The sequence below is a fragment of the Arachis ipaensis genome, chromosome B4 (genome assembly GCF_059453495.1).
Source record: "Arachis ipaensis isolate K30076 ecotype BB chromosome B4, ASM5945349v1, whole genome shotgun sequence".
In the NCBI taxonomy this organism is placed as follows: Eukaryota; Viridiplantae; Streptophyta; class Magnoliopsida; order Fabales; family Fabaceae; genus Arachis; species Arachis ipaensis.
Window position 1 is genome coordinate 11480864 of NC_142439.1, and position 20391 is coordinate 11501254.

Here is a 20391-nt window from a genome sequence, read left to right on the forward strand (position 1 = left end):
GGCGATGGTGGCTGGGCTTGACGGCGACGACCCTTTCCGCGGCGGCTCTGGGTAGAACGGCGCATCTTCCCTCTGTTTGCGAACTTCCATAGATGGCGACGATGAAGACCTCGACGGTGACGACGGCAATGCGGGCTCCACGGGACGGTGACGCCTCCTTCTCCTTGCACGGCTCTCTCTCTCCTCGGTTCTAGCCTTCCTCGCGACGACACGACGATGGCAAAGACGCCCACCGGCGCCATCTCCCTTCCTTCCTCTTCTCTTCTCTCTCTGGTTCTCGCCCTCTTCTCTTTTTCCTTTCTGTTTTTTTGTTTTGATGTTGGATAAGGGGTAAGGGCGGCTAGGGTTTTGGTGAGTATGTGTGAGGAAGTGTGTTGTGTCAAAATTAGGGTTAAGATTTTGTTTTGGAAATGTTAGACAAAATATAATTTTTATAAGAAAATTATAAAAATAAATAATTAGTTGTTTGGTAATATTCCTATATATAATATTTATATCTATTTTAAATTAAATTAGATCATTCGATAGTTGATTATTTATTTAAATTTTGAAATTAACAGCAAGCAAGAAGTGCGGAAACAGCTACAAGAAATTCAAATTTCCTGCAAGTGGTGTACAAAGAGTAACTGCCCATTGAGATTAGACTAGTCTATAAATAGAGCTTTAGGAACACGTTGTAATCAGTTCAGTTCTTCTTGGAAAATACTTAGAGACCCAAAACGCTCTCAGTCCCTTGGCATCACAGAGTAAAATTGGGAATCTTAAGTAATTTCTCTGAACTCAAACACTTGTACTTTGCTTTCTTTCAGTTTTTATTAATAAAATTCCTTTACTTTTACGTCTTTTTCTCTTTTACGTTCATGTTTCTTCTTTCATCTTCTTTTTAATTTCCTGTTTGTTTTAATTTCTGCATTTTACTTTGCCTCCGACACCTTGTATGTTTTTCTTTTTATCTTTAATTTTACTTTCGAAACTACAATTGAGACTTTGAGACACCCACAAAAGGAGTCGTTTCCGCTCCTTGAATTAAGATTGTGAAACAAAACTCGAAAATTGTTGATTTATTTGTTGTTAACAATGGAACAAAAATTTGAGTAAAACAAATTGGCACACCCAGTGGGACATTGTCAATAGATTGTAGTTTGTCAAAAGAAAAATCAAGAGTTTTGAATTTGCATGTGGTTGCGCAGTAGTAAATTTGTGCGTCCAGAGTCAAGGAAATCAGCGTCAGTTGACATGTCAAATACTTCTGCAGCATCTTCTTCTACTTCTAGTGATGAGATTAGAGGAAATGAATCTGGGAATTCTCCTGTGATTTCAAATGCAGAGCCTACCTTGATGTCAGTGAGGCATGATGGTGTTGGCCATGCCCATACAGGGTTAAATGCAACTCACATAAATACCATGGGGTGGTCGCCATATGGCTTGCCACCGGGGTATGTCCCTTCCATGGTGACACAAGGATTGCCTGTGCCTCTCTACTCAACTTTTCAAAATCCTATTTATCAAAATCCATATGGCATGTCAAATGTACCTGTTTCTGGGGCGTCAGGGTCACACGTATCACAACAAAATTTTTCACATTCTATTAATACAGGAAATAACAGTGCATCTAATTCTACTACATCCACTGTCACTAGGGTAGAAAATTCCAGACCTGTATTTCCTGACATGTCAAGAGCAATGCCTATTAATCAACCTAGTCAAACTGTGGGATCTTTAGCAAATGTTAGGCAACAGATGGATGAAAGCCACTATGATCTAGTAAACATGTTAACTCATCAAATGGTGACTGTTTTAAACCCTCTTTTAGAAAACACAAACACTAGAATTGAACAATTAAATAGGCAAGTTAATAGGATTGCTACTGTGGTAAATTTAGAAGAAAATGATAACCAGGGTTTAAGATTTGATAATGTCAATCAAAATAGTGGAGCAATTCTTAATTATGATGTCCATATGCCTAGACATGGTCAAAATGCTGATGATATGATAGAAAGACTTAGGCAAAACAACTTAGGGGGCATTATAATCTAGCAAGAAATGTTGAACAAGTTTTAAACCGTTTGGGATTTAATGCTGGTTGCTTGAATAGGCCATATTTTGTGTCTGCTTTTCCTGAGTGTGTCCAACAAGCAGAGCTCCCAAGGGGTTGAAAATTTTCAAAATCCCTTACAAAATTTTCTGAATGAATCTACAGTAGAGCATATTGCTCGATATACTGTTGAAATTGGGGAAGCAGCTTCTAATGAATATCTCAAGATGAGATACTTTCCTTCTTCTTTAACAAAAAATGCATTTACATGGTTCTCTAACTTGAGACCAAATTCTATTCATTCTTGGGCGCAGTTAGAGAGAAATTTTCATGATCAATTTTTCCGAGGTGAATTGAAAGTTAGTCTTACGGATTTATTCTCTGTCAAACGTGCAGAAGGAGAATCCATTGATACCTATTTGGCGCGGTTTAGAAACATGAGGAATAAATGTTTTACTCCGATTCCAGAATCTGAAGTTGTCAAAATAGCTACTAATGGGCTAGAATTTGGAGTTAGGAAGAAACTTGTTAATCAACATACTTTAGATCTTTCCCAATTAGCTGAGAGAGTAAGACAGATAGAACAAATTAAGAAAGAAAAAGAAAATTTTAAAAGGGATTCAAAAAAGGTTGCATATGTTGATTGTTTTTCTGATAGTAGTGATTCAGATGAAAAAGAGATTTATATTGCCGAATTACGTGGGGGTCCTCCTTATGTATGCAAATCTTTGAAGCCTGTTAAAGGAAAGGAAAAAGTTTCTTCTTATTCTAAAGTTGAAAATAAGACTTATTCTTTTGATATTTCTAAGGCAGATCAAATATTTGAAGTTTTATTAAAAGATAAGCAGCTTATTTTACCTGAAGGAAAAAAGATGCCTACAACTGATAAAATAAAGAATAAGAAATTTTGTAAGTTTCATCAAGTATTTTCGCATACCACTAACAATTGTGTCCGTTTCAGGGATTTGATACAAAAAGCAATTGAGGAGGGAAGACTGAAGTTTGAGGATAAAACTACTATGAAGATGGACACTGAACCATTTGCTGCCGACTCAAATTATGTTGAGCCATTCGATTTGTCAATCAACATGGTAGAAGTTGATGCCACGATGGTTAGTGCTAAAAATGAAAATAAAGACCTGAGAGTCTTTGAACAAGATAAGAAGCCAGTTTATCCTCGTCCTGGTGAGGATTTGTTAGATTTTTTGTTGAGAATTAAAGAATCTGACAGCACCATTGCCATGTGCCCAAAGTGCAATGCTGTTTTTGACAAGGAAGCTGCAAAAGAGTTTGAAAAGTACAAAGTTGAAGAGAAAGAAAAGGCTGAGTTGAGAAAGAAGATTGCTGAAAAAGAAAATGAAACTAACGAGCTAAAGCGGAAGATAGCCGAGGGAAAACAAAAGTTGGGCAGTCAAACTCCTTTGAACAAGTGCGTCAACAACACTGGAGTACAACCCGTCAACCAGAAGATGAAGACTGTGGTCATGATTGGTGGAAAACCTGATGGATTTTCTCAAAAGACAAGAGTTCTTTCTACCAAAATTTCAAACAATAAATGGGTCCAGAATGTGAGAAATGTGCAGAATCAACCTACTGCTTTTGTAAGAGGAAAAAACAAATGGGTGAAGCTTAGACCTTTTAAGCCCAGGTACTATGAGTCTCAGTTATGGAACATGAATCATGCACAAGACAGAGGTAGTATATATATTCCAAAAAATGCGCCTGTTCCCTCAAAGCCAATTTATTCTTGTTATAATCCTAACATGCAGCAGGTTCCTAATTATTCTCCTTGGTCAAACTGTCAAAATATTCCAAAATATTCTCCTTTTACAACTTTTGAGCAGAAAGAGAATATACCTGAGTATGTTCCTTTGGATCCATACAAGGGACACGGAGTAGATTTTCCTCCTTTGCCAACCATGGCCAAGTCTGTAGAAACAGGCAATTCTTCTAATCACCTTAAGTACAATAAAAATGTCAAGAACAATCTTGCTGGGAAGAGGGTAATGGTTGAAAACAAGGGAGAAAAGGATGAAGATTTAATTACTGATAATTTTGACACTGGTTTTGATGATAGCTTAGAAGTAATATTTGGTGTTAAGCAACCTATGGCTGTGGTGTCAATACTGCCTGAGGAGTATAGTCAAGTCCAGGAAGTAGAGTCATTAGAAGATGATTGTTATGATGTCTTCCCTGGAAGCGAATGCTTATTGCTAGATGACAATATGTGTGGTGGAGGATTATTTGAAAAGCCTACTGAAGATGATAAGGAACACTTGCGTCCACTGCATATCAAGGCTCGTGTTGACGGAAGGATAGTCAATAAGATTTTGGTTGACGGGGGAGCTGCTGTTAATCTCATGCCTGAAAGAATGATGGGAAGACTTGGAAAGACTGAAAAGGATCTGACTAAAAGTAGCATTGGGGTGACAGATTTTAATGGAAAGACTTCTTCTGTTAGAGGTGTGGTTCTGCTGTCAATTGAGGTTGGTTCTGTCAATAGGCCAACTCTATTTGTTGTGGTTCCTTCAAAGGCTGGTTTTAACTTGCTTTTGGGACGTGATTGGATTCATGGAATGGGTGCTATTCCATCCACTTTACATCAAAAATTGATTTTCTGGAATGAAGATGGAGGAGTGGAAGAAGTTCTTGCTGACAATAGTGCCTATTACTATGATGAGATGCATGTGGAGTTCAGGATGTATAATCCTGGAGTCAAGCCGCTGACAGTTGACACCAATGCATTTAATCCTGAAAGTATTGAGATGTGTAAAATAGATATGAATGGTTTTATTTAAAAAAAATGCATCAAGTTTAAGATCTTGGACAAAAATAATCTCTCATTGACATTTGAGCATGTACTTCATAAATACAAAAGCCTAATTGACTTAGAAATTCTGTTGAGTCTCTTAGCGCTTGGAGTCAAAACTATTAGAATGTTAGTGTGGAGATTTTATAGGATTAGAAATTTTATCAAATTTAATTGACACCTGGAGTTTAACATATGAAAGAAACGACTTCACGAAGTTAAGATTTTGTTACTTTTGAAGTTAGGAAAATTGTGTCAATTAAAACAATGAAAGTGTGTGTCAAAAAAAAAAAAAACTCTTAATTGAAATATTAAAGGTCAAAACAAATGTCAATTGATACACATTTAATGTGCCGAAATTAGAACAGATATCATTTGACACACTTAAAAATTTCATACAAAAGAATAGACCCCATTGACAGTTCAACTATTAATGTAAAAATTTTTTAGACTTAGAAATTCTGTTAAGTCTATTACTAGTAGGCATTTAATCTGTCAAGCGGATGTGTCTAAAATGTCAATTGACTCTCAATATAAAAAAAAAAATGTCAATAAACAACTAAGTTTTCTCACTTTTAATCATTGCATATCTTCAAGTGAGAAATCTTGGGGGCATCTTGTTAGACAAAATATAATTTTTATAAGAAAATTATAAAAATAAATAATTAGTTGTTTGGTAATATTCCTATATATAATATTTATATCTATTTTAAATTAAATTAGATCATTTGATAGTTGATTATTTATTTAAATTTTGAAATTAACAGCAAGCAAGAAATTCAAATTTCCTGCAAGTGGTATACAAAGAGTAATTGCCCATTGAGATTAGACTAGTCTATAAATAGAGCTTTAGGAACACGTAATCAGTTCAGTTCTTCTTGAAAAACACTTAGAGACCCAAAATGCTCTCAGTCCCTTGGCATCACAGAGTAAAATTGGGAATCTTAAGTAATTCCTCTGAACTCAAACACTTGTACTTTGCTTTCTTTCAGTTTTTATTAATAAAATTTCTTTACTTTTACGTCTTTTTCTCTTTTACGTTCATGTTTCTTCTTTCATCTTCTTTTTAATTTCATGTTTGTTTTAATTTCTGCATTTTACTTTGCCTCCGGCACCTTGTATGTTTTCCTTTTTATCTTTAATTTTACTTTCGAAACTACAATTGAGACTTTGAGACACCTACAAAAAGAGTCGTTTCCGCTCCTTGAATTAAGATTGTGAAACAAAACTCGAAAATTGTTGATTTATTTGTTGTTAACAATGGAACAAAAATTTGAGTAAAACAGGAAAAAAGAGAAATAAGGGTATTTTAGGAATTTTACGTATATAGTATATATATATGTTTTTCAAAGTTCGGCATCATCATCATCATTGATGCCAAAAATCAGTGACAACTAACTTTTTTTTTTTAAAATTAGAAGTGAGACCCAAATCCGCGATTTTTAGATGAATATGGAGAGATTATGTCATTTGAATTATAACTCGTTTGGCGGTGACAACTAACTTAGTAGCATATAGACTCTCATTACTAATAGGTTTATCTGGAACCAGAGAATATTCATCTTATAAACATTGAAATTGCCAATGGTTATTTGGTTTTAAATTATTAATAATATCTCCCTCTATGGTTATATCAATGTTCATATTATCCTCCTACGCCAAATTGCCGTGTGAAATTGACTATAAATAAAGTCATTAACATCATTAGTTTTTAGGCACATAAATATAAATATGGCCCATATAAAATTTTTAACACTATTTCTGTCAATCACAATTTTCGTTTCAATTACTCTCCCTGCAAATTCTGCATCCTCTGATCTTGACAAGCGTTTTCTTGAATGCTTTTCATTAAAATATCCAAACTCATCAACTGCAGAAGTAGTATTGACCAAGAATAGCACTTCATATGAATCCCTTTTGCAATCTTCCATAAGGAACCTCAGATTCTTGGGAAGTTCAATTCCAAAACCTGACATCATTGTTGCCCCAAAAGAACAGTCCCACATACAAGTAGCAATACTGTGTTCAAGGTTACTTGGCATGCAAGTAAGAGTGAGAAGTGGAGGGCATGACTATGAGGGCCTTTCATACGCATCTGATTCTGATGATGTTCCATTCCTAATCATTGATCTCATCAATCTTAGGTCCATAAATATTGACATGGAAGAAGAGAGTGCTTGGGTTGAGGCAGGTGCTACACTTGGAGAACTCTATTATTCAATTGCAAAGACAAGCAATGTCCATGGATTCCCAGCTGGTAGTTGCCCCACAGTTGGTGTGGGAGGCCACTTGAGTGGCGGTGGCTTCGGAACCATTTTCAGAAAATACGGTCTGGCTGCCGATCAGGTTAGAGTCACACTAAATTATCATAAATCTATAAAATCGGTTTAGGATTTAAGATTTAGGATTTAGGGTAACGAGGTCGAATTCCAAGATTTTTTATCATAAAAATATTAAAAAATGCGAGAAATTATCACTTATTTCCAAAAACTTAAACTGATATAGTCTTTTAAGACATTTGCCTCTACTAAAGTTTGGAGAATATGAACTTTGTATATATTTTTGTCTTCGTTACTAAAATTTTCTGAATCTATCACTTGATCAGGTAATTGATGCGCGGATGGTAGATGCGAATGGGAGGATACTGAACAGAACTTTAATGCGTGATGACCTGTTTTGGGCCATAAGAGGAGGAGGAGGATCAAGTTTTGGAGTGATCACTGCATGGAAAGTGAAGCTTGTTCAAGTTCCAGAAACAGTGACAATTTTCAATGTTCCAAACACACTAGATAAGGATAATGCTGTTGCTACCACCAACCTTTTCCTTAAATGGCAAACCATTGCTGACAAGGTTCCGAAAGAACTTTTCCTGCACTCAGTTATGAGTGTCACAAATTCATCCTATGGTGGAAAAACAGTGCAAATTTCCTTCACAGGGTTGTATCTTGGAACAGCAGAAAATCTTCTACCATTGATGCAGAACAAGTTCTCAGAACTGGATTTGCATTATGTTAACTTCACTGAGATGAGTTGGATCCAATCAGTTCTTTACTTTGCAGGCTATTCAATCAATGATCCCTTGGAAGTGTTGCTTTTGAGAAACCAAACATCCCAAAGCTTCAAAGCAAAATCAGATTATGTAACTGAGGCAATTCCCAAGGAAGGTTTAGAGGGTTTATGGAACATGTTACTTGAAGAGAAGAATCCAATATTGATTCTAACACCTTATGGTGGGAGAATGAGTGAGATTTCAGGAACAGAAACACCATTTCCACATAGAAATGGGAGCATATATGGGATTCAGTACTTGATATATTGGGATTCAAATGAGGAAACAGAAAAACATGTGGATTGGATGAGAAGGGTGTATGAATATATGAGAGCTTATGTTTCAAAGGGTCCTAGAGCTGCATATTTGAATTATAGGGACCTTGACTTAGGAATCAACAGAGACAACACAACATATGAAGAAGCAAAATCTTGGGGCTTGAAATATTTCAAGTTTAATTTTGAAAAGTTGGCAAGAATAAAGGCTCAAGTTGATCCTGCCAACTTCTTCAGGAATCAGCAGTCCATTCCACCTTTTAACTAGTTTACTCTATCATTTACCATAGAAAAATTTTTTTCCACTTACTATTTTATCTTATTTAGTGTTACATTCACCTTAGTATTATTAGCTCTATATGCAAATAGTGAAACTTTTGTTGAAGTTTAATTCTGTCTTCCATTTTATTTTCGGTTGATTGATCTTAATTTTAACTATAGCAATAGGGCAATGGTAGGTAACCACTAATAAAATAAAAACACATTATACTTCTAAAAGGGAGACAAAAAAAACAGTCAAAATTTGTCTTATTTAGCATTCATTAATTGTCGCAACAATTAATAAATGCTAAATAAGGTAAGTTATGGCTGTTTTTGGCTGATTTTCTTTGGTTACCAAATATTTTCGCTTTCAAAATATCCACCTAAATCTTAATATTAGAATAACTATCCGCACACTTAATAAAATGAGTAATGCTAGGGAGACAAAAAAAAAAAAACAGTCAGAACTTGTCTTGTTTAGCATTAATTAATTGTCGCAACAATTAATGAATGCTAAATAAGATAAGTTATGGCTATTTTTGGCTGATTTTCTTTGGTTACCAAATATTTCCGAATAAAATAAACATTCATTATTCACATTATTTAGAATTTTTATTGTCTACTTATACTTTTTCATAGCGATATTATCTCATTTTTGTTCTCTTTAGTGAGAAACAATAAAGTATTTATTCAGTAGGAACGTAGAAGGTGCATTGATTTTGGTTCCAAATCCATAATTTCTCCCAAAAAAGAGTGCTTTAATTTGACAATTGTCTACGCCACTCTACCATCCCATCTCCACTTCCTTATTCAACTCTCATATATTGGAAATTTCTCCCATCTTATTCTCTAATTAATATTGGTCTACTTACGTAATTAAACAGCGGAACACAATTATATAATTTTCTTCCACATTAGTTCATTTTCGGAGCGAAAATTTCGCCACCATTTAAAGTCCAGTATTTTTTTTTATGAAACTCCATTTAAGTTGACAATCATCTCTTGTTAATAAATCATAAAGATTCGAGTGGTGAGAATTAGTCAATTAGCCAATTAGGGTTAGTTTGGTTAAACTTTTATATTTTGAACATATTTTATTAAAATTGATTTTTAAAAAATAAATTTTTAAAAGTATTTATATTTGATAAATCAAACTAAAAATGATTTTTAACTAACACATGTAACAATAATTATTTGATAAAATTTTTTTAAAAGTTTAAATAAATCATAACAAATTTAAATATAATCATAAATTTAGATATTTATTAATATATAAGATTATATTAAATATTTTAATTTTAAAAAACTAAATTTGCCAATGAGTTATAACTCAAATGGCATAATCTTCTCATATTTACCTAAAAGGTCACGGATTCGAGTCTTTCTATGTTTGATAAAAAGAAAAAAAAATTAATTTTGAAGAGTACATTTTTAAATATTTTTAAAAATATTTTTATCTTTTAAAAACTACCATCACAAATATTTTTTTTTATTAAATAGAAAACAAATTGTTTGTGTTAAAATACAAAAAGTTCTAGAAAAAAATTTTACCAAATAAAGCTTCAAAATATATCGATCATACAAATTCTTCGACTTCAAGAATATCAATATATACGGACTCTTTAATTTAGTGTAAATTGCATTACATTATTATATAGCTTAGTTCTAAATCATCCAGTCTTTTGTATAAAGCAATGTAACTAATAATAATAATAATAATAATAATAATAATAATAATAATAATAATAATAATAATAAAACTTATAAATCTCATGAGATTTTCGAAGCTGCTTCTTTGTCAGCATCTAAAAAAATAAATTAAAAGGAACAAAGAAAAGTGAAAATGTATAGGTGGAATCACATGCAAATGTATAATAACAAATTACAACATGTTAAAAAAAATTAATAAATAACATAATATATTGATTAAAAAAATATAAATTTTCAGAATGAAATGGTGGAATGGAACAAAACCACGGCCAAATTAAAGTAAACATGATTAGATGAAGGCACATGGAATTGCACAAGTAGAAGAAGCTTATGCGAGAATAGTCGTTTTCCTTATCCATTGAAAACGAGTAGAGAGTGACTAGCAATTATTTTTGACGTTTTATTAAATCAAAATGTCAAAAGAAAATAAATATAGTATACATTTGCACAAGGAAAATTCGTTACCCGACTAAATTTAAAATATCTCTATATAATTTAATTATAATTTTTTGTGAAGGTAATTAAAAGTTTCAAATTTTATAAATTAAAATATTTACATGATTAATTATATTAACAATTAATAAAATTTCATATTAACAATTAATTAATATTAGTATATATTTATTTTTTAGAATCCATCTCTTGCTCTACATATTTTCTAAAATCATAGTTCAAATAAAAATCGAATTTTTCATTTTCTTCTCTCCTAATGAAATATTAGACCAGTCTTCACTTTCAAATTAATTTTAATAAAGAAAAAAGTTTAAAAATTAAGAAAAATAAATCTCAATTGTTTAGATTTTTTAGTCGGTAGTCAGGGTTTAAGGAGAACAATTATATATTACTTTATTTGTAGTGTATAAGTATCATTTTTATCAAGAGAACAATTATAAGAATAATATCTGTCTCCTATGTGTGTTTTTTTTTTTAATTTAAACTCAAAAGAAAACTACTAAAATGCTAATAACATTTTTAATGTAAAAAAATATAACTAATATTAATTTAAATATAAATAAAAAAATAATTATAACCTTAAATTACTCAACTCAAAACTAATATAAAAAAAAGTCAAACTTATTCACCACATTATCAAATCACTATATATAGAAATTTTGAGATAGCATTGTGTCTAAAAAGTATACACAGTTTGTACACGTCTCTTTATAAAAGTATACATTAGTATCTTTTATCAGTTCATGATATATTCCTTTCTCACCATTCAATCACATGCTTATGGGTTATACGTAGTTGCCCCTAATGCTTATGAGTTCTAACGCTGACATAATTAAAATGATGGTGACGGTATTAATTATAATTATTAACATGTTTAAAAATATATAATTTATCATTGGCCGATAATCAATCTTTTCGGATTCAAATGTTGTTGTCAACTGGATACTTTTCAATTTTTTATTTTCATATTTTAAAGATTAATTATATATTTGTCTAGTAATGGAACCCTTAATTAGTTTATGTGTTATACAATAAAATAGATTTTAGGGTCAAATTAAATAAATAAAATTATCAGTATTATTTTTTTAACATAATTTTTTTGGATTGTTCGTACCTTTTGTAGAAGTGACAAGTTAATGAGATTTAGAGATTCTAATCAGACAAATATTAGAATTATAGGCCAGGAAGATAAACTGCAAAACATTACGATACTTATATTTTAGATGATAAAGTGAAGTGTATTATCTGCTGATTTTTTTTTTATTACATCTTTTTAATGTGATCGTAAAAAGATGTAATTATTAATATTATCTTTTTTTTATTAATTTAAATTTTTGGGATAAATAATTTCATAAAAATTAAATATTTATTGTCTTTCATATATGCTTTTAATATCATAATTTAACGGTTTCATGTTTAATAATTTTATTAGTTTTAATAACTTAGTCGTACGTAATTTTTTTATTTATTCGTATTCTCAATACGCTATTCTTAGCTTGTCCATAACAGGAATATTGTTAATCATGCATGCTTGATAAAAAAGAAACATATTACACACTCCGGCCGGGCTTCAATTCATTTAATTTTTGTATCATTGCATGCATTGACGATATATATATATATAATTGTATTATATATATAGTTTCTGTTTAATTTTTTGAGTTTAAATTAAATAATGATACGGTTAGGTACTTAGTTTGAAAGTTATCAAGCAAAAACTAAATTATCTTGTGATAAGTTACAGTCACTTTAAGATTGTGACTAGCTAATAAAAAATCACAGCACCGTATGTAGCACACAGAAAACATGAACTAGCGTTAAAATGCAAGAAATATAAATCATATTAAAAGCTAAGGTCCTACTTGATCTATATATTGCTAAATTAGTTTAATAATCAACTTTCTAATATGCTATATTTCATAATTAGTAGTCTACGATCAAAACAGTATTACAAATAAATAAATATGTCAAGATCTGTTTGTTACAAGAATAACAGAAAGTATGTAATATATAATTATGAATAATAGTACACGTCTAAATTTTTTTGTTATCTAAGTCTAACTAAATTAGTCTAATATAATAAAAATTAATTATGACTAATATTATTTTAAGTTTTATTGTTTAATTTGATTGGACTTAATTCATAAAAAAATTTCGATGTATAGTATTACTCTGTAATTATATATAGATAAATCTTCCAGTTAAAAATTTGTTTAAGCCTTAAATATATTAAGAATACTTCAAAATAAAAAATTATTCTTTAAAGAAAAAGTATATTATTTTCTTTTTTTTTAAATAACAATCAATTTGTTATTAAAATTAAAAATCAATATATTTAAATGTCATTATGTTAAAATTCGTAAATGTTTTAAGAGTTTTGCAAACAAGTTGCCTTAGAGCACTTAATTTTGAATCTTTTATTTAAAATATAGGATTTGAAACTTTAAAAGATAATAAATGTATATAAATTATTTTTAATAACTATATATATTGACCAATTTCATGTGCACACATAAAATTATTTGTTCAAAAGATATTTTTGGCTAAATTAACACATTTTCCCAACTTAAAGAATTCAATATTCAACTTATTCATAAAAATCCTGCTCATTATTAATACTAAGTACCTGATGAGCACAAATTGACTTTTATTTTTTTTAAGTAAAATTATTAATTAGAAATAGTCAATAATTTAATAATTAATAATATTTTTAATAATATAAAATTTTATCTAATAATATAAAATTATTCATTTTTTTATTAATTATATATTGATGAAAATTTAATAAAATTGCTGGTCGTATACTTTTCTTAACATGAAAACGATTGTAAGTAAGAAAACGCTATGATTGGTTAAATTAAAAGAAAAAGGTTGATTTTTCCAAACACCATCCATGCTATGCGACAATTCTCCCACTACTACTAGTCAACAATGGCAAAGAAGCTTCCCCTTTCCAAACACAACTTCCAGCCCCCCCCCCCCCCCCTCTTCTCTCTTTCTCTCTCTCTATATATCTATATAAAACTAACTCACTCCCAACTTTCATCTCTGCACAAATTCGTACCTAAACATAACCTCCACCAATGGCAGAGAAATCATCTTCACCTTTTCTCTCTTTTTTTGTTGCAACTTGTCTTCTACTTCTAAATCTTTCTCTTTCTGTTTCTGCGGCAGCACCATCTCCTTCATCTTCATCATCTTCACTCTATCCCACTTTTCTTCACTGTCTCACACAGCAAACAAACTCCTCATCAACTCAACTCTCCAACATAGTCTTCGACAGATCCAACGCTTCCTTCTCCACGGTTCTCCAAAACTACATCCGCAACGCCCGTTTGAACACGTCATCAACGCCTAAGCCATTGATCATCGTCACTCCCCTTCAAGAATCCCACGTTCAAGCCGCAGTTATCTGCGCCAAGAGCATTCCTATCCAAATCAAGATCAGAAGCGGCGGCCATGACTACGAAGGAATCTCGTATATCTCTGATGAGCCATTCATCATCCTCGACATGTTCAATCTCAGAACCATCACCGTCGATATATCTTCAGAAACTGCCGTCGTTCAAGCCGGTGCCACGCTCGGCGAGCTTTACTATAACATATGGAAGAACAGCAAGATCCATGGCTTCCCTGCCGGAGTGTGCCCCACCGTTGGTGTCGGTGGACACCTCAGCGGCGGAGGGTACGGCGCCATGCTCAGGAAATACGGTTTATCTGTCGATAACGTAATCGACGCACAAATTGTTGATGTTAAGGGAAGAATACTCGATAGAAAATCCATGGGGGAGGATCTATTTTGGGCGATTAGAGGTGGCGGAGGAGCCAGCTTCGGCGTCGTTTTGTCGTACACTATAAAGTTAGTTACGGTTCCGGAGGTTGTAACCGTTTTTCAGGTTGAAAGATATTACGAAGAGAATTCAACTGATTTAGTTCTTCAGTGGCAACAAGTTGCTCCAAGCACCGATGAGAGACTTTTCATGAGGCTGCTTCTGCAGCCTGTAACCTCCAAGATCGTTAAGAAAACGAAATCCGTTAGAGCAACCGTTATAGCGCTTTTTCTTGGCGGTGCCGACGAGGTAGTTTCGATTCTGAGCAAGGAATTCCCTGTTCTTCGACTCAAGAAAGAGAACTGCACAGAAATGAGTTGGATTGAATCTGTGATTTGGTACAACGACGACGCCGATTACAACAACGGCGCTAAGCCGGAGATTCTTCTCCAAAGAAATCTCAATTCTGCGAGTTTCCTCAAGAGGAAATCTGATTACGTTCAGACTCCGATTTCCAGAGACGGATTGGAATGGATCTTTAAAAGAATGGTGGAGTTGGGAAAAGTTGGGTTCGTGTTCAATCCTTACGGAGGGAAGATGGCTGAGACCCCGGCGGACGCGACGCCGTTCCCTCACCGTGCCGGAAACTTGTTCAAGATTCAATATTCTGTGAATTGGGATGATCCGTCAGCCGGTGCGGCAGTGAATTTCACGAATCAGGCTAAGAGGCTTTACAGTTACATGACGCCATTTGTGTCAAAGAATCCAAGAAGTGCGTACTTGAATTACAGAGACCTTGACATTGGCATCAATTCATTTGATGCGCATAGCTTTCAAGAAGGGGAGGTTTATGGGTCCAAGTACTTCAATGGCAACTTTGATAGGCTCGTCAAGATTAAGACTGCTGTTGATCCTGACAACTTCTTCAGGAATGAACAGAGTATTCCAATTCTTCCAAGCAACACCAACGCTTAATCAGTTAGAGACTCTTCATCATGTTATATTGTTGGACCATTGAATTATTTATAATTAGCTCGTGAATATTTATAATAACTTGTTGTTTATGTATGCTTGGCCTATATATATGTCGTTGTTTTTGTAATTTATTCTTTTTTGGGTAGGACGACAGTAAAGAAAGAAAAGACAGACACACAAAGGCCTTTATTTAATTTGTAATTCATTTGATCATCGTAGTTGATGACTTGAAGAAATATTTGAGTAAATAGATATTTGTACACATAAATTGGTCTCTCATTTTTAGTGATACCCTAAAGTAAATTGATAGAAGAGTTTTATTATTATGGAAAAGTATAGAGTACCAATATACTATCTACCAAGTTATTGTTAATAATAATTAATTATTATATTTTAATTATAATTAGTATTAATATATCTAAGAGACACATTCACAAAGATATTTTGATTAGACATAAACATAAAAAAAGACATTTTCACTATACATATCTATAAAAATACTTTCATTAAACACAGCCATAAACAATAGTTGGCAGAAGTTGGTAGAATCTTTATTGGTTACGTAACGAAATTATATTATTATTGGTTCGTTTTAGTGTCTAATAGGAATCATATTTATATGAGAAAGGATACTTACATAACTTTTTAAACATTTTTTGTACATTATAAAAAATATCACAGTTTTTTATTGATCATATGGGCAATTGGGCATGTGGTGAATGTGGCAGAGAAATCTGTTAAGTTAGCATTACTTTAATGGAAATTTGATGTGGATATTTGAGGGGTAGTGGGTATTGGCTGAAATATGTGTGATATAGTTTTGTAATTGGTGTGGAAGCGTGACAGCCGCGGAGCTCTCAGCTTTCCAAATGCTAACTAAATCTTGTGACCCTTATTTTTTCTCTTGTCGGTTGGTGTCTGACCTACGTTCCTCTCATTTATTTTTGGTTATACTAATTGGTCACTGACGTAAAAAGTGCTAATTAAAATTTTAAGTTGATATAAAATTACAGAAAAGTTCCACATACAAGCTCTAATGATTTGTATGTTTTATAAGTTCATTAACAAATAAAATCCCAAAATGCGTTTCAGGGGTTACGTTGTATACACGCGCTATATAGAGATCCCGCATATATCTAACTACTAAATTTAAAAGATTTGTTTCCTTCTTCGTTTTCGTTATTTGCAGATTTGTTTGTTCTTTTTCTCGCGAAACTTTCCCTGGTTTCTTCGATCGTTCTTTTCCCCTCCTTTCTCACTCGTTTCTTCTTCGTCATTTACGTTAGTTCCTCTCTCTGTAACTCCAGCTTCGTTTTCTATTTGATTTTTTGTTTTCTGAAATCAAAGTTTGAACTCGTTTTGAAGATAATGGATGATTCAACCTCAGATTGTCAGCTGAATCCAGGCGAAGTGGATTATGAATTTGAATCTAACGAAGTTCCTGAGGTTTGATTTACATAGGATTACTATGAATTTTGTTGCAGTAATTTGTATAGCATTGTGTAGGTGAATAATTCGTGAACATTGATTGTCAAAATAACGCATGAAGATAAATCTGTGAATTGAATGTAATGTATTAGTTTTGATTAATTATCTGGAATTTATAGCAGACGCTTGGGTGTATATCAGAACTTTTTTGGGTGTATTTTTGCGGAAAGTGTGGGTGTATTTACAGTTTACTGCTTTTTCTGTTATTTTAACTGAGTTGTTGTTGTTCGGGTGTATTATATCAGACATGATTGGGTGTGTTTTTAGTTTTTGACATGGTGTATTCTGCAGCCTGTGTATTTACAGTTTATGGTTTTTTTTTTTTGTCATTATAGTTGAGTTGTTGCGGTTCGGGTGTATTATATCAGACATGATTGGGTGTATTTTTAGTTTTTGACATAGTGTATTCTGCAGCCTCTCTCTGTTGTTGATGACCAGTTTGTTCCGAAGGTTGGAATGACCTTTACCACCCTTGAAGATGCTGGAAAATTTTACAGGAATTACGCCAAGGCTGCAGGTTTTTCTACAAGAGTTCAGAGCACAAATAGGAAGGAAAACGAGATTAAGAATCAATTGATTACATGTAGCAGAGAGGAAAAATAGAAATCTAAAATATCTCCAACCAAGAAGACCAATCCGACAGCCGGTTTAAACTGTCCTGCAAGAATTTATATACACACATTGAAAGATGTCGGTGCTTGGATCATTTCAAAGGTTGTGCTAGATCATTCACACCTCTGCTGTCCAAGTAAAGCAGAGATGCTCAAACAGCACAGGGAACTAAGCATGTCCATTCGTCGTACAATAGAGAATAACGAGGAGGCCGGTATCAGACCAAGCAAAACCTATCAATCATTTGTTGCGGCTGCCGGGGGTCACCGCAAGTTAAATTTTATCGAAAAGGATGTGAGGAATTACATTACCAGGGAAGTGCGGAATGTTTCCGAACAAGAAGATGCAAAGGAATTCGGGAAATATTTGTTAAGAATGAAAAAGAAGAATCAGAATTTCTTTTTTGAGCTTGAAATCGAGGAGGATCAATCGATTAAGCTGGCTTTTTGGGCCGATGCAAGAAGTAGAGCTGCCTTTGAGTATTTCAGAGATGTTATTTCATTTGACACCACCTACAATACAAACAGGTAACAAACTGCCCCTGTTTATGATGCTAAATTAATGTATTTTTATGAATCCGCAGCAGAGGTGTATATTGGCTGTTTTTTTGGGTGTATACGAAGCATTTGTTGGGTGTACCTAATGATTTTGCATTCTGCACTATGGTAATTTGTTTCAGGTATAATTTGGTTTGTGGTTCTTTTGTCGGGGTGAATCACCACGGTCAGTCAACACTTCTCGGATGCTCTTTGATGAAAAACAAAGAAATTGAATCATTCAAATGGTTATTTCAATGTTGGCTTCGTTGCATGGGAGGAAACGCTCTGAAAGGGTTTCTCACCGATCAATGCGCATCAATGAAAAGGGCTTTAAAGGCCTGTATGCCAACAACAATTCACCGTTGGTGTATTTGGCACATCATGAAGAAGATACCAAGCAAATTAAACGGGTACAAGGGACATGCAGATATTGAACAAGAAATGAGCCAAGTTGTTTGGAACTCTCATAGCAAAGACTCATTCGATAGGAATTAGAATGATTTTCTGCTGAATTTTGGTCTTATGGACAACAAGTGGCTTTCAGGTAATGTTTGTTAAAAATCTGCAGCAGAGGTGTAAATTGCATGTTTTTTCGAGTGTATTTATAGTCTGTGTTTATTCTGCAGATCTGTATGAAGACTGTCATATATGGGTTCCTATCTATCTGGATCACCACTTCTGGGCAGGGATGAGAAGCACACAAAGGAGCGAGAGCATGCATTCATTTTTTAACAAGTTTATCACCCGGAACAGCTCGCTTATTCAGTTCATCAAACAATACGATAATTGCCTCGGAAGCAGGGAGCAAGCAGAGAGAGAATCAGATGCTGCAGATTTTCATACGGTCATACCGTGTGCAACCAAATCCTCCATTGAAGCTCAGTTTCAAGATGTGTATACTCATCAAAAGTTTAAGGAAGTCCAAGCGCAATTTAGAGGAAAGGCGAATTGCATCACCAGATTAACGAATTCCGCTCTAGGCTATTCAGTATACGAAGTCGGAGAACAAGTTTCCAACTCAATATTCAACAAGTTTGTGGTTACTTATGACTCAGTAGCAACCGAGGTAAAATGCCAATGCTTATTATTCGAGTCAAGAGGGATACTATGCCGTCACGTACTAAGCGTGTTAAGTTTTGAACGAGTAAGCCAAGTGTCACCTAGATATATACTGGAACTATGGAGCAAGAAGGTAAAGAGGCGACACACACACATCAAGAGCAGCCACGACAAGCCACTGTTGGAGCCAAGAAGCAAGAGGTTTGACCAATTGGTTTTTCGTTCGCAAAATATTTGCGAATTTGCATCCGAATCGGAGGAGCTGACTGCAATTCTGCACCGTGCGTACGATAACGTCATGGCTGAGATGGAATCATTAAAAGCCAAAAGGAAGGGGACATGTTCTTTATCCCACGAAGATGCCAACTTGGAATCCGTTAACGAGCTTCAAAGCCCGCCAAGGATTCGAACAAGAGGACGTCCAAAAAATAGGCTAGGTTCAAAGTTGGACAAACAGATTGCAAATGCCACAAAGAAGAAGAAAACGAAAGTTTTAAGCGAGGTAAAAGTAATGTTCTTTAAATTTGTGGTGATTAGGTTTATTTTTCTCGTTAATAGTTTAGCTAATATGTGAGTTTGTTATATTCAGATAAACTTGTTTGATGCTGCATCAGTGGTGCATTCAAATTTCAGCCAATATCAAGGACATGCTATGAATTATCAGTTCAGGGTACCAGCAGCAGGGGATAACTCTTTGGGTGTATAGTTACAGAATATGGGTGTAAAAGCACTGTTCTTTTGGGTGTATTTTTGTAAATTTTCTTGTGATTCACATTTTACATATAGATACATATATTTAGGGTTTAGGTTTTTAGGGTTTACAGGTTAGGAGTAAGGGTTTAGGTTTTAAGTGTTTAGGGTTCAGGGTTTTAGGCTCAAAGCATCAGGGGGGGTAGATCTCAGGGTGTATATTCAACTTTCTTCGGGTGTAAAAAATTGCAGGTTATGGGTGTATATTTGATTTGATGTTTTTCTTCATATTATAGTACCTGTAATTCATACATTTTGAATACAGCACAGACAGTTTAACAACACAGACAGTTTGGGTGTATATTTAAGCAATCTTGGGTGTATATTAAACTTCCGTTCGGTGTAAAAGTTTATAATTTGTGTTTAGATCTGCCTTGATATTTTCCTTCATATTTTACCACCTGTAATACAGAGCTTTTGAATACAGCACAGACAGTTTAACTATGGAAAAAAATTTTATTGAATAGAAGTTGTTTATAAATGGCAAATTTTTACAGCATTTGTTCAATTTACAAACTAGCTAGCAGTTAGATTACTCAGTTTCTATATCAGTAGAATTTATCTGACAAAATGGACTCAATAATACTGAGGATGGCTTGGACAGTC

The 20391-nt window shown here is 33.4% G+C and overlaps 4 protein-coding genes across 4 annotated transcripts; all 4 read left to right on the top strand.

Moving 5' to 3' along the window:
- The first annotated feature begins 3054 nt into the window (after positions 1 to 3054).
- LOC148566668 (uncharacterized) lies at positions 3055 to 4833 on the top strand. The gene has a single exon (XM_088484369.1). The coding sequence runs from the start codon at positions 3055 to 3057 to the stop codon at positions 4831 to 4833; it is 1779 nt and encodes a 592-aa protein (XP_088340495.1).
- A 1913-nt stretch (positions 4834 to 6746) lies between these two features.
- Positions 6747 to 8436, top strand: LOC107636039 (berberine bridge enzyme-like 23). Its single transcript, XM_016339574.3, has 2 exons — positions 6747 to 7190; positions 7450 to 8436. The coding sequence occupies exons 1-2, from the start codon at positions 6885 to 6887 to the stop codon at positions 8434 to 8436; spliced, it is 1293 nt and encodes a 430-aa protein (XP_016195060.2). The 5' UTR covers positions 6747 to 6884.
- A 5137-nt stretch (positions 8437 to 13573) lies between these two features.
- On the top strand, positions 13574 to 15605 carry LOC107638871 (berberine bridge enzyme-like 21). Its single transcript, XM_016342270.3, has one exon. It carries the CDS (start codon positions 13676 to 13678, stop codon positions 15335 to 15337), a length of 1662 nt encoding a protein of 553 aa, XP_016197756.1. The 5' UTR covers positions 13574 to 13675; the 3' UTR covers positions 15338 to 15605.
- Positions 15606 to 18664: 3059 nt separating this feature from the next.
- On the top strand, positions 18665 to 19741 carry LOC148566669 (protein FAR-RED ELONGATED HYPOCOTYL 3-like). Its single transcript, XM_088483145.1, has 2 exons — positions 18665 to 19537; positions 19625 to 19741. The coding sequence occupies exons 1-2, from the start codon at positions 18665 to 18667 to the stop codon at positions 19739 to 19741; spliced, it is 990 nt and encodes a 329-aa protein (XP_088339271.1).
- Positions 19742 to 20391: the final 650 nt, after the last annotated feature.

What these genes read in the sequence shown, in the direction of transcription:
- LOC148566668 (XM_088484369.1), top strand. Translation starts at nt 3,055, where the DNA reads ATGAAGATGGACACTGAACCATTTGCTGCCGACTCAAATTATGTTGAG.
- LOC107636039 (XM_016339574.3), top strand. Translation starts at nt 6,885, where the DNA reads ATGCAAGTAAGAGTGAGAAGTGGAGGGCATGACTATGAGGGCCTTTCA. An exon ending in ACGGTCTGGCTGCCGATCAG is followed by an intron (nt 7,191 to 7,449) that starts GTTAGAGTCACA and finishes TCACTTGATCAG; the next exon opens with GTAATTGATGCGCGGATGGT.
- LOC107638871 (XM_016342270.3), top strand. Translation starts at nt 13,676, where the DNA reads ATGGCAGAGAAATCATCTTCACCTTTTCTCTCTTTTTTTGTTGCAACT.
- LOC148566669 (XM_088483145.1), top strand. Translation starts at nt 18,665, where the DNA reads ATGAGAAGCACACAAAGGAGCGAGAGCATGCATTCATTTTTTAACAAG. An exon ending in AAACGAAAGTTTTAAGCGAG is followed by an intron (nt 19,538 to 19,624) that starts GTAAAAGTAATG and finishes TGTTATATTCAG; the next exon opens with ATAAACTTGTTTGATGCTGC.